This window comes from Oncorhynchus mykiss, chromosome 7 (assembly GCF_057628025.1).
Source record: "Oncorhynchus mykiss isolate SJ-2025 chromosome 7, ASM5762802v1, whole genome shotgun sequence".
Classification (NCBI taxonomy): domain Eukaryota; kingdom Metazoa; phylum Chordata; class Actinopteri; order Salmoniformes; family Salmonidae; genus Oncorhynchus; species Oncorhynchus mykiss.
In genome coordinates, this window is record NC_143028.1 from 4502999 (window position 1) to 4516880 (window position 13882).

Below are 13882 nucleotides of genomic sequence, written 5' to 3' on the forward strand. Positions count from 1 at the left end.
ACTATGAACAACCAGCTGAGAGCTTACCTCCGCTATGTATTAGACTATGAACAACCAGCTGAGAGCTTACCTCCGCTATGTATTAGACTATGAACAACCAGCTGAGAGCTTACCTCCGCTACGTATTAGACTATGAACAACCAGCTGAGAGCTGACCTCCTCTATATATTAAACTATGAACAACCAGCTGAGAGCTGACCTCCGCTACATATTAGACTATGAACAACCAGCTGAGAGCTGACCTCCTCTATATATTAAACTATGAACAACCAGCTGAGAGCTGACCTCCGCTACATATTAGACTATGAACAACCAGCTGAGAGCTTACCTCCGCTATGTATTAGACTATGAACAACCAGCTGAGAGCTTACCTCCGCTATGTATTAGACTATGAACAACCAGCTGAGAGCTTACCTCCGCTACGTATTAGACTATGAACAACCAGCTGAGAGCTGACCTCCTCTATATATTAAACTATGAACAACCAGCTGAGAGCTGACCTCCGCTACATATTAGACTATGAACAACCAGCTGAGAGCTGACCTCCTCTATATATTAAACTATGAACAACCAGCTGAGAGCTGACCTCCGCTACATATTAGACTATGAACAACCAGCTGAGAGCTTACCTCCGCTATGTATTAGACTATGAACGACTAGCTTACCACTGTATTAGTGCTATGACTATGGTCATAGAGGGGCTGTGTTGTGAGAGCTTACCTCCACTGCATTAGCACTATTAGGTGCAGTAGTCATAACACTAGTTAGAGATGGTCAGTGCTTAATTGAGTAGGATTCAGAATACCTTAGACAAATTAGATGGGTCCAGTCAGAGTAAGGTCCTTGTTCATGTGACCTGTTCACCAGATAAGTATCACTTACTTCAGTAGTAGTGTTGCAACATAAACTGTAGGCAACCCATCATAATACTTACTGTAACTACAATATATACAGCAGGCAACCCATCATGATACTTACTGTAACTACAACATATACAGCAGGCAACCCATCAACATACTTACTGTAACTACAATATATACAGCAAGCAACCCATCATGATACTTACTGTAACTACACCATATACAGTAGGCAACCAATCGTGATACTTACTGTAACTACACCATATACTGTAGGCAACCAATCATAATACTTACTGTAACTACACCATATACTGTAGGCAACCCATCAACATACTTACTGTAACTACAATATATACAGCAGGCAACCCATCATAATACTTACTGTAACTACACCATATACTGTAGGCAACCAATCATGATACTTACTGTAACTACACCATATACCGTAGGCAACCCATCATAATACTTACTGTAACTACACAATATACCGTAGGCAACCCATCATAATACTTACTGTAACTACAACATATACAGTAGGCAACCCATCATGATACTTACTGTAACTACACCATATACAGTAGGAAACCCATCATGATACTTACTGTAACTACACCATATACAGTAGGCAACCCATCATAATACTTACTGTAACTACACCATATACCGTAGGCAACCCATCATAATACTTACTGTAACTACAACATATACCGTAGGCAACCCATCATGATACTTACTGTAACTACAACATATACAGTGGGGCAAAAAAGTATTTAGTCAGCCACCAATTGTGCAAGTTCTCCCACTTAAAAAGATGAGAGAGGCCTGTAATTTTCATCATAGGTACACTTCAACTATGACAGACAAATAAAATAACAATTTGGTCAATAGCCTTTGTTGGCAATGACAGAGGTCAAACGTTTTCTGTAAGTCTTCACAAGGTTTTCACACACTGTTGCTGGTATTTTGGCCCATTCCTCCATGCAGATATCCTCTAGAGCAGTGATGTTTTGGGGCTGTTGCTGGGCAACACAGACTTTCAACTCCCTCCAAAGATTTTCTATGGGGTTGAGATCTGGAGACTGGCTAGGCCACTCCAGGACCTTGAAATGCTTCTTACGAAGCCACTCCTTCGTTGCCCGGGTCATTGTCCTGCAGAATGATGTTGTTGCGATGCTGGTTAAGTGTGCCTTGAATTCTAAATAAACCACTGACAGTGTCAAAAGCAAAGCACCCCCACACCATCACACCTCCTCCTCCTCTAAGGCCCATTGTTCGTGTTTCTTGGCCAAAGCAAGTCTCTTCTTCTCACTGGTGTCCTTTAGTAGTCGTTTCTTTGCAGCAATTCGACCATAAAGGCCTGATTCACGCCGTCTCCTCTGAACAGTTGATGTTGTGATGTGTCTGTTACTTGAACTCTGTGAAGTATTTATTTGGGCTGCAAACTGAGGTGCAGGTAACTCTAATGAACTTATCCTCTGCAGCAGAGGTAACTCTGGGTCTTCCTTTCCTGTGGCGGTCTTCATGAGAGACAGTTTCATCAAAGCGGTTTTTGCAACTGCACTTGGGGTGGCAGGTAGCCTAGTGGTTAGAACGTTGGGCCAGTAACCAAAAGGTTGCTAGATCAAATCCCCGAGCTGACAAGGTAAAAATCTGTTGTTCTGCCCCTGAACAAGGCAATTAACCCACTGCTAGGCTGTCATTGTAAATAATAATTTGTTCTTAACTGACAGGTTTAAAAAAGGAAACTTTACAGTTCTTGAAACTTTCCACATTGACTGACCTTCATTTCTCTTTGCTTATTTGAGCTGATTGGCTCCAACGCATTAAGAAGGAAAGAAATTCCACTCCTTCAAGACTGTTGGAAAAGCATTTCTCATGAAGCTGGTTGACAGAATGCCAAGAGTGTGCAAAGCTGTCATTGCTACTTTGAAGAATCTAAAATACATATATTCGTTTCACACTTTTTTGGTTACTACATGATTCCATGTGTTATTTCATAGTTAGGATGTCTTCACTATTATTCTACAATGTAGGAAATAGTCAAAATAAAGAACATCCCTTGAATGAGTAGGTGTGTCCAAACTTTGTACATACAGTGCCTTGCGAAAGTATTCGGCCCCCTTGAACTTTGCGACCTTTTGCCACATTTCAGGCTTCAAACATAAAGATATAAAACTGTATTTTTTTGTGAAGAATCAACAACAAGTGGGACACAATCATGAAGTGGAACGACATTTATTGGATATTTCAAACTTTTTTAACAAATCAAAAACTGAATAATTGGGCGTGCAAAATTATTCAGCCCCTTTACTTTCAGTGCAGCAAACTCTCTCCAGAAGTTCAGTGAGGATCTCTGAATGATCCAATGTTGACCTAAATGACTAATGATGATAAATACAATCCACCTGTGTGTAATCAAGTCTCCGTATAAATGCACCTGCACTGTGATAGTCTCAGAGGCCCGTTAAAAGCGCAGAGAGCATCATGAAGAACAAGGAACACACCAGGCAGGTCCAAGATACTGTTGTGAAGAAGTTTAAAGCCGGATTTGGATACAAAAAGATTTCCCAAGCTTTAAACATCCCAAGGAGCACTGTGCAAGCGATAATATTGAAATGGAAGGAGTATCAGACCACTGCAAATCTACCAAGACCTGGCCGTCGCTCTAAACTTTCAGCTCATACAAGGAGAAAACTGATCAGAGATGCAGCCAAGAGGCCCATGATCACTCTGGATGAACTGCAGAGATCTACAGCTGAGGTGGGAGACTCTGTCCATAGGACAACAATCAGTCGTATATTGCACAAATCTGGCCTTTATGGAAGAGTGGCAAGAAGAAAGCCATTTCTTAAAGATATCCATAAAAAGTGTCGTTTAAAGTTTGCCACAAGCCACCTGGGAGACACACCAAACATGTGGAAGAAGGTGCTCTGGTCAGATGAAACCAAAATTGAGCTTTTTGGCAACAATGCAAAACGTTATGTTTGGCGTAAAAGCAACACAGCTGAACACACCATCCCCACTGTCAAACATGGTGTTGGCAGCATCATGGTTTGGGCCTGCTTTTCTTCAGCAGGGACAGGGAAGATGGTTAAAATTGATGGGAAGATGGATGGAGCCAAATACAGGACCATTCTGGAAGAAAACCTGATGGAGTCTGCAAAAGACCTGAGACTGGGACGGAGATTTGTCTTCCAACAAGACAATGATCCAAAACATAAAGCAAAATTTACAATGGAATGGTTCAAAAATAAACATATCCAGGTGTTAGAATGGCCAAGTCAAAGTCCAGACCTGAATCCAATCGAGAATCTGTGGAAAGAACTGAAAACTGCTGTTCACAAATGCTCTCCATCCAACCTCACTGAGCTCGAGCTGTTTTGCAAGGAGGAATGGGAAACAATGTCAGTCTCTCGATGTGCAAAACTGATAGAGACATACCCCAAGCGACTTACAGCTGTAATCGCAGCAAAAGGTGGCGCTACAAAGTATTAACTTAAGGGGGCTGAATAATTTTGCATGCCCAATTTTTCAGTTTTTGATTTGTTAAAGAAGTTTGAAATATCCAATAAATGTTGTTCCACTTCATGATTGTGTCCCACTTGTTGTTGATTCTTCACAAAAAAATACAGTTTTATATCTTTATGTTTGAAGCCTGAAATGTGGCAAAAGGTCGCAAAGTTCAAGGGGGCCGAATACTTTCGCAAGGCACTGTATGTATGTATGTATGTATTGGATATTTCTAACTTTTTTAACAAATCAAAAACTGAAAAATTGGGCGTGCAAAATTATTCAGTCCCCTTAAGTTAATACTTTGTAGCGCCACCTTTTGCTGCGATTACAGCTGTAAGTCGCTTGGGGTATGTCTCTATCAGTTTTGCACATCGAGAGACCGAAATTGCAAAACAGCTTGAGCTCAGTGAGGTTGGATGGAGAGCATTTGTGAACAGCAGTTTTCAGTTCTTTCCACAGATTCTCGATTGGATTCAGGTCTGGACTTTGACTTGGCCATTCTAACACCTGGATATGTTTATTTTGAACCATTCCATTGTAGATTTTGCTTTGTTTTGGATCATTGTCTTGTTGGAAGACAAATCTCCGTCCCAGTCTCAGGTCTTTTGGAGACTCCACCAGGTTTTCTTCCAGAATGGTCCTGTATTTGGCTCCATCCATCTTCCCATCAATTTTAACCATCTTCCCTGTCCCTGCTGAAGAAAAGCAGGCCCAAACCATGATGCTGCCACCACCATTTTTGACAGTGGGGATGGTGTGTTCAGGCTGATGAGCTGTGTTGCTTTTACGCCAAACATAACGTTTTGCATTGTTGCCAAAAAGTTACATTTTGGTTTCATCTGACCAGAGCACCTTCTTCCACATGTTTGGTGTGTCTCCCAGGTGGCTTGTGGCAAACTTTAAACAACACTTTTTATGGATATCTTTAAGAAATGGCTTTCTTCTTGCCACTCTTCCATAAAGGCCAGATTTTTGCAATATACGACTGATTGTTGTCCTATGGACAGAGTCTCCCACCTCAGCTGTAGATTTCTGCAGTTCATCCACAGTGATCATGGGCCTCTTGGCTGCATCTCTGATCAGTCTTCTCCTTGTATGAGCTGAAAGTTTAGAGGGATGGCCAGGTCTTGGTAGATTTGCAGTGGTCTGATACTCCTTCCAATTCAATATTATCGCTTGCACAGTGCTCCTTTGGATGTTTAAAGCTTGGGAAATCTTTTTGTATCCAAATCCGGCTTTAAACTTCTTCACAACAGTATCTCGGACCTGCCTGGTGTGTTCCTTGTTCTTCATGATGCTCTCTCGCTTTTAACGGGCCTCTGAGACTATCACAGTGCAGGTGCATTTATACGGAGACTTGATTACACACAGGTGGATTGTATTTATCATCATTAGTCATTTAGATCAACATTGGATCATTCAGAGATCCTCACTGAACTTCTGGAGAGAGTTTGCTGCACTGAAAGTAAAGGGGCTGAATAATTTTGCACGCCCAATTATTCAGTTTTTGATTTGTTAAAAAAGTTTGAAATATCCAATAAATGTCGTTCCACTTCATGATTGTGTCCCACTTGTTGTTGATTCTTCACAAAAAAATACAGTTTTATATCTTTATGTTTGAAGCCTGAAATGTGGCAAAAGGTCGCAAAGTTCAAGGGGGCCGAATACTTTCGCAAGGCACTGTACATACATACATACATACATACATATATAAAGTAAGTCTTAGGTTTGGTTTCTTGACTGCATAATGTTTTATCCAAAGTGCAACAAAAACACTAGCATTTTTAGCACCGGCAAATTGAATATCAATTGAATATTCATCTTACTAAATGAAGCACATTGAAAATGTCACTCATTTGTTCCCCTCTGTCCTTGATCAAGCTTCTGTTCAGTCAAAAGGGAATGTATTGTACTGTACTGTCCTGTACTGGCCACATTGTCCATGATGAGTCTCCCACTGTGAGTTCTGAAGAGCTGCAGGGTACACAGACCAGACAGTGTAGGACATAGTAGAATAGACTTCATGTCCTTCTCTCCACCCTATTCTCCCTGAATGAGTTTACATGCAGACACATTATCTGACGATGATAAACTCATGTAAGGGGAAGATGGTGGAAATAGTCTAATACACCGTTACCTTAGCTCAACAACTGCTGCCTTACTTTAACAACTAGCAGGCTAAGCAGATGGCTTAACCAGGAACAAACTGGTACCTCGGAAGCTCAGCTAAGTATATGATTATTCAGTCGCTTCCATAAACCGATATCAAGGTTTAACCAGACCAGCTGTCTTCCTCCCTCTGTAGAGGCAGCGTTGCTATGTCCGTGGAGGCCGGCAGGCAGGTAGGCCTGATATATAATTCACAACTCATGTTCTGTTTTATTCACTGAACAAGCAGCGAAGAGCAGGGTATCACACAAATGACAAGCTGACAACCAGGTTCCACAATGAGAGGATTGCTGCCTGCCCCACATCTGTTACTCAGATTGGAAGGGGAACAAGACAACAGAATTAGGAGCACTGCCTACTTTTGTTTCAGTTAAATGTTTTCCACAGAAAGGATGAAAATGCTGTATAATAACACAATTGACTGAATAAGGAAATCTCTTCAGTCCTGGTCGACAAGGGTGTTGACTGTGGAGGCATTTTTACATCCTAGAATAAACACAATTCATTATAAATGTAACTAGTTATCTAGTTATCTATTGATTTATTAGCAAGCCCGTGATTAGTTTAATCAAGTGGTGATGCACTGACTGTAACTAAAACCTGGGTACCACCTGGACTGAAGAACACTGTTGTAAAGTATTCCACACTACAAAAGAACAAACAACATCGGAAGTCCCTGGACCGTTTCTAAAGAGAGAGCCACCAGCAAGGCATTTGGTCTTAAGTATGACAGTGGCTGATTCAATGGGGAACACTGGGCTCTCTGTGTCCACTTCTGAGAATTTAGACATTTTTCTCTTGAACTGAACGCTGCTCAACAAACAACAAATGGGTGCCATACAGACTGAACCCATGGAACGACAGGAATGACCTCCTTTGCCCAAACAAAGTGGAACGGGAGGCACCAGAAATAGAATCCAATGTCAATTGGACCGCAATGTTGCAACTACTGCACAGAGAGACACAGATACAGCCAAAGAGATACACAGAGACACCCACAGAGATACACAGAGACACCTACAGAGATACACAACGACACCCACAGAGACACCCACAGAGAGACACAGATACAGCCAAAGAGATACACAGAGACACCCACAGAGATACACAGAGACACCCACAGAGATACACACAGAGATACACAGAGAGACGGAAAGGGATACACAGAGGCACCCACAGAGATACACAGAGACACCCACAGAGATACACAGAGATACACAACGACACCCACAGAGACACCCACAGAGATACACAGAGAGACGGAAAGAGATACACAGAGGCACCCACAGAGATACACAGAGACACCCACAGAGATACACAGAGATACACAAAGACACCCACAGAGATACACAGAGACATCCACAGAGACACCCACAGAGATACACAGAGACACCCACAGAGATACACAGAGTTACACAGAGATACATAGAGACACCGACAGAGATACACAGAGACACCCACAGAGATACACAGAGACACCCACAGAGATACACAGAGATTCACAGACACCCACAGAGATACACAGAGACACACAGAGACACCCACAGAGATACACAGAGGTACACAGAGATACATAGAGACACTGACAGAGATACACAGAGACACCCACAGAGATACACAGAGACACCCACAGAGATACACAGAGATTCACAGACACCCACAGAGATACACAGAGACACCCACAGAGAAACACAGAGATACATAGAGACACTGACAGAGATACACTGAGACACCCACAGAGACACACAGAGACACCCAAAGAGATACACAGTGACACCCACAGAGATACAAACAGACACCCAAAGAGATACATAGAGACACCCAAAGAGATACACAGAGATACACAGAGATACACAGAGGCACCCACAGAGATACACAGAGATACACAGAGACACCCAAAAAGATACACAGAGATACTCAGAGACACCCAAAGAGATACACAGAGACACCCAAAGAGATACACAGACAGAGACACCCAAAGAGATACACAGACAGAGACACCCAAAGAGATACACAGAGACACCCACAGAGATACACAGAGATTCACAGACACCCACAGAGACATCCACAGAGACTCCCACAGAGACTCCCACAGAGATACACAGACACCCACAGAGATACACAGACACCCACAGAGATTCACAGAGATGCACAGAGACACCCACAGAGATACACAGAGGCACCCACAGAGACAGTCTATCTAGTGGACTTTGAGATCAGGGTGTAGTGGGCTGTGTGACTCACCGTCTCTGTGGTCATTGTCTGGCTGTAGAAGGTTCTGGGTCAGGGCACTGCATGCTACCCCGGGCAGGACAAGGACCAGCAGCCACAGCATCACACAGCTGTTCTCCAACGATCTGCCAACACACACGCACGCACGCACACACACACACACAGGCTACAGTTACACATCTGACTGTGGGCCTACTGTGAACATCTGGGTTCATACCCTGATTCAAATCCCCCTGGGGACAGATGGACCTGTGTGTGTGTGGGTGTGTGTGTTCCTGTGCCTGTGTATAATTCCCTGGGTCAAGTCTGACAAGCCCAAGCCAGTGCCTCTCATCTCAAGACTATTCATGATGTCAGACTGGGAGTTAAATAGAGCTAGAGAGTAGTAGCGTATTCTACTAATCAAGACTAGTGTACATTTTTTCAGTTATAGAATCCCCTTGGAAAAGACCACAGAGCTCACTTAGTCATGTAGGACCGGCCAGCCACAAAGCCATCATTGTCCAATGTTAGCGCCGAGGGACTAATTATTTAATTTGGCTGTCTGGTTATCAGCGGTAAGAAAATATAAACACGGTGAATAAAAGCAAAGTAAATGTATTTGTAATATTACTCAAAGGTTCTCATTCTAATTTCCTAAACTTTCACTTTAAGGACAGTTTTTGTGATTCTGAGGTGATTTCAGTGTTCCTAGTTTACTGTTTCAGTTGGTGGTGGACTGTTGGGGGTTGTTTGAGGCTGTTTGGAGGGTCATCTGGTGACACAGCAGTCAGAACATGGTGACACGTGTTCCGACAAAGCCCAGTAAAGTGTGAGCATTTGAGCCCTAGATATCAACCCTTTTAGAACTATACTCTAAAGACAAATACTGCACCAAAAAAGCTTAACAGCTTAAAACGGACATCAAGAAAGATAAGAGTTTGCTCCAATCAACTCCCACTGGTCCCTTTGTCATCAGTCATTGGGGATAATCAGATTTTTGATCTGTGGCTGAAGCAAGTCACCTGCCTTTCCTTCTCTAACCCCAGGCCCTGCCCCCGGCCTCTAACCCCAGCCCCTGCCCCCGGCCTCTAACCCCAGCCCCTGCCCCCGGCCTCTATCCCCAGCCCCTGGCCTCTAACCCCAGCCCCTGCCCTTTCCCCCTCCTTCCCAAGCTGCCCCTTCCTTATCCCCCTCCTTCCCAAGCTGCCCCTTCCTTCTCCCACATCCTTCACCAAGCAGCCCCTTCCTTTTCCCCCTCCTTCCCAAGCTGCCCCTTCCTTCTCCCCCTCCTTCCCAAGCTGCCCCTTCCTTTTCCCCCTCCTTCCCAAGCTGCCCCTTCCTTTTCCCCCTCCTTCCCAAGCTGCCCCTTCCTTCTCCCCCTCCTTCCCAAGCTGCCCCTTCCTTTTCCCCCTCCTTCCCAAGCTGCCCCTTCTTTTTCCCACTCCTTCCCAAGCAGCCCCTTCCTTTTCCCCCTCCCTCCCAAGCAGCCCCTTCCTTTTCCCCCTCCTCCCCAAGCAGCCCCTTCCTTCTCCCCCCCCCCCCCCCCAAGCAGCCCCTTCCTTTCCCCCCTCCTTCCCAAGCTGCAGCCTCACAGCTTGGGCTGCCCTAGGGAGATGGAGGATAAGAAAGGATCGGCTGTCTCTCAATCTCTCAATTCATTCAAAGGGCTTTACTGGCATGGGAAACATATGTTTACATAATAGATAATAAACAAAAGTCAAATAAACAATAAAAAAAAGAACGGTAAACATTACACTCACAAAGGTTCCAAAATAATAAAGACATTTCATATGTCATATTATGTCTATACACAGTGTTGTAACGATGTGCAAATAGTTAAAGTATAAAAGGGAAAATAAATAAACATAAACATGGTGTTGTATTTACAATGGTGTTTGTTCTTCACTGGTTGCTGTCACACCCGGATCTGTTTCACCTGTTCCTGTGATTGTCTCCACCCCCTCCAGGTGTGGCTTGTTTTCCCCAGTGTATTTATCCCTGTGTTTCCTGTCTCTCTGCCAGTTCGTCTTGTATGTTTCCATGTCAACCAGCATTTTTCCCTTCTCCTGCTTTTTGCTATTCTCCTTTTTCTAGTCCTCCCAGTTTTGACCCTTGCCTGTTTCTGGACTTTGTACCCGCCTGCCTGACCATTCTGCCTGCCTTGACCACGAGCCTGTCTGCCACTCTGTACCTCCTGGACTCTGATCTGGTTTTAGACCTTTTGCCTGTCCACAACCATTCTCTTGCCTACCCCTTTGGATTAATAAACATTATAAGACTCCAACCATCTGCCTCCTGTGTCTTTATTTGGGTCTCGCCTTGTGCCTTGATAGTTGCCCTTTTCTTGTGGCAAGAGGTCACACATCTTGCTGCTGTGATGGCACACTGTGGTATTTCACCCAATAGATATGGGAATTTATCAAAATTGTAATTGTTTTCAAATTCTTTGTGGGTCTGTGTAATCTGAGGGAAATATGGTCTCTCTATCTGGTCACCCTGTAACACCTTATGAGTGACAGCGACCTACAGCTAGTGTTCAGCCAACCACAGGGATGCACAATAACCCACTACCCTGAAAGGGGAATCCTTTTCAAGTGAACCTGTTCATGCCCTCCTCTCCGCCGTGTGCTATGGGCTCTCCATGTCTTTTTGGTCAACTGATCAACCGACCACCTGACCACCTGACCACCTGACTCAACAGACCACCTGACCACCTGACTCAACAGACCAATTAGTAAAGACAACAGTTACACTGTAAAAAAAATCCTGTGTCTGAATATTACTGTGCGTTATGACTGATTTATAAATATGTCTACTCATTGGCCACAAAGCCAATGGTCGGTTGAGTTGAACCTTGGAACAGTTGGATTTCATTAAAAAAGCATAGCTCTACCAGACACCAGTGTACTTACTGTATTGTTACTGTATATATGAGTAACTCCACTTGACTGTGGTCCGGAGGGAGGCGCTCACATGAGGTTTGCATGGTGAAGTAGGTTAAAATGATGAACTATGTAGGGACTTAATGTCTGAGACGGCAGAACAGCATCCCAGACAACTGTCACAGGAACAGAACTAGCTCCTTGACCCTGTGCTATACACTGAGGGTACAAAACATTAGGAACACCTTCCTAATATTGATTTGCACCCCCTTTTGCGCTCAGAACAGCCTCAATTTGTCAGAGCATGGACTCTACAAGGTGTTGAAAGCGGTCCACAGGGATGCTTTTGACTCTAATCCTTCCCACTGTTGTGTCAGATTGGCTGGATGTCCTTTGTGTGGTGGACCATTCTTGATACAAACGGGAAACTGTTCAGTGTTAAAAACCCAGCAGCGTGGCAGATCTTGACACACTCAAACCGGCGCGCCTGGCACCTACTACCATTCCCCATTCAAAAGACACATATGTTTTGTCTTGTCCATTCCCCTCTGAATGGCACATGCACAATCCATATCTCAATTGTCTTAAGGCTTAAAAATCCTCCCCTTCATCTACACTGATTGAAGTGGATTTAACAAGTGACATCAATAAGGGATCATAGATTTCACCTGGATTCACCTGGTCAGTCTGTCATGGTGTTCCATGAGACGTGTGAAACGTGTGAAACAGGACAAATAAAAGCACTCACCTATTTATTTTGTATAATTGTTTATTCAAATTCTTTGCGGTAGGGAAGTTCCACAATTTCCTAGAGAGACTGGGTGAACTTTTCTGAGATTGGGTAACCTTTCCAATAGTTGCTTAGCTACTGCAAGTGTTTCAGTCTCCAGCCATCGATCATCGTCATCATATCTGCTAGCCTGCTTTCATGTCTGCCAGAGATTTCCACAGCAAGAAACATGAGCATTCTTCAACTGAATGGTTCACGCCTGATGCCCTCAATTGCCCTTCGTGCCCACTCCCATACCCTATAATTCTGTATTTTTTCTGACTGTAATGTGTATACAGGTAGGCCAGAAAAGCTACATCACTGATTGGAAGATGAGTGGCAACCCTGATTAGAAGCACCTGCTGCTCATCGGTTGCTCACTTGTGTTCCCTGCAAATGTGGTTCTCAACTCAAATAAAATTGTACCTACACACTGAAGAAGGCTGCAGAGCCAAAACGTCTGCGTACGCTATCCCAGATGCAGTGAAAATAATACCGAAAAGAAAAGGAAAATGAAGTAAGATTTATGAGAGATATTTTTGCGTGCAGACACATTACACCTTTTGTTTGTCATTCTTCAACTTATGAAATTAGTTTTATTTGATCCGCTCAAAATCAGTCTGATGTTGGCTAGCGGTCCTTACCGCCGGTCCTTACCGCTAGCAGTCCAACTGGTGTTGGTTAGCAGTCCTTACCGCCGGTCCTTACCGCTAGCAGTCCAACTGATGTTGGCTAGCGGTCCTTACCGCCGGTCCTTACCGCTAGCAGTCCAACTGATGTTGGCTAGCGGTCCTTACCGCCGGTCCTTACCGCTAGCAGTCCAACTGGTGTTGGTTAGCAGTCCTTACCGCCGGTCCTTACCGCTAGCAGTCCAACTGATGTTGGCTAGCGGTCCTTACCGCCGGTTCTTACCGCTAGCAGTCCAACTGATGTTGGCTAGCGGTCCTTACCGCCGGTTCTTACCGCTAGCAGTCCAACTGATGTTGGCTAGCGGTCCTTACCGCCGGTTCTTACCGCTAGCAGTCCAACTGATGTTGGCTAGCGGTCCTTACCGCCGGTTCTTACCGCTAGCAGTCCAACTGATGTTGGCTAGCAGTCCTTACCGCCGGTCCTTACCGCTAGCAGTCCAACTGATGTTGGCTAGCGGTCCTTACCGCCGGTCCTTACCGCCGGTCCTTACCGCTAGCAGTCCAACTGATGTTGGCTAGCAGTCCTTACCGCCGGTCCTTACCGCCGGTCCTTACCACTAGCAGTCCAACTGATGTTGGCTAGCGGTCCTTACCGCCGGTCCTTACCGCCAGTCCTTACCGCTAGCAGTCCTTACCACCGGTCCTTACCACTAGCAGTCCAACTGATATTGGCTAGCGGTCCTTACCGCCGGTCCTTACCGCTAGCAGTCCAACTGATGTTGAGTAGCGGTCCTTATCGCCGGTCCTTACCGCTAGCAGTCCAACTGATGTTGGCTAGCGGTCCTT

The 13882-nt window shown here is 44.5% G+C and overlaps 1 protein-coding gene across 4 annotated transcripts in view; it reads right to left on the reverse strand.

Annotated features, from left to right (window-relative positions):
- The window catches only part of LOC118965336 (prolactin receptor), a 134672-nt gene that overhangs the window by 42951 nt on the left and 77839 nt on the right, over positions 1–13882 (reverse strand). For all 4 annotated transcript variants that reach the window (XM_090239899.1, XM_090239898.1, XM_090239900.1 and 1 more), the window contains exon 2: positions 8787–8899. In XM_090239899.1, the coding sequence (XP_090096025.1) occupies positions 8787–8877 (91 nt within the window). In that variant the 5' untranslated portion in view covers positions 8878–8899. The remainder of the gene's footprint in view (positions 1–8786; positions 8900–13882) is intronic.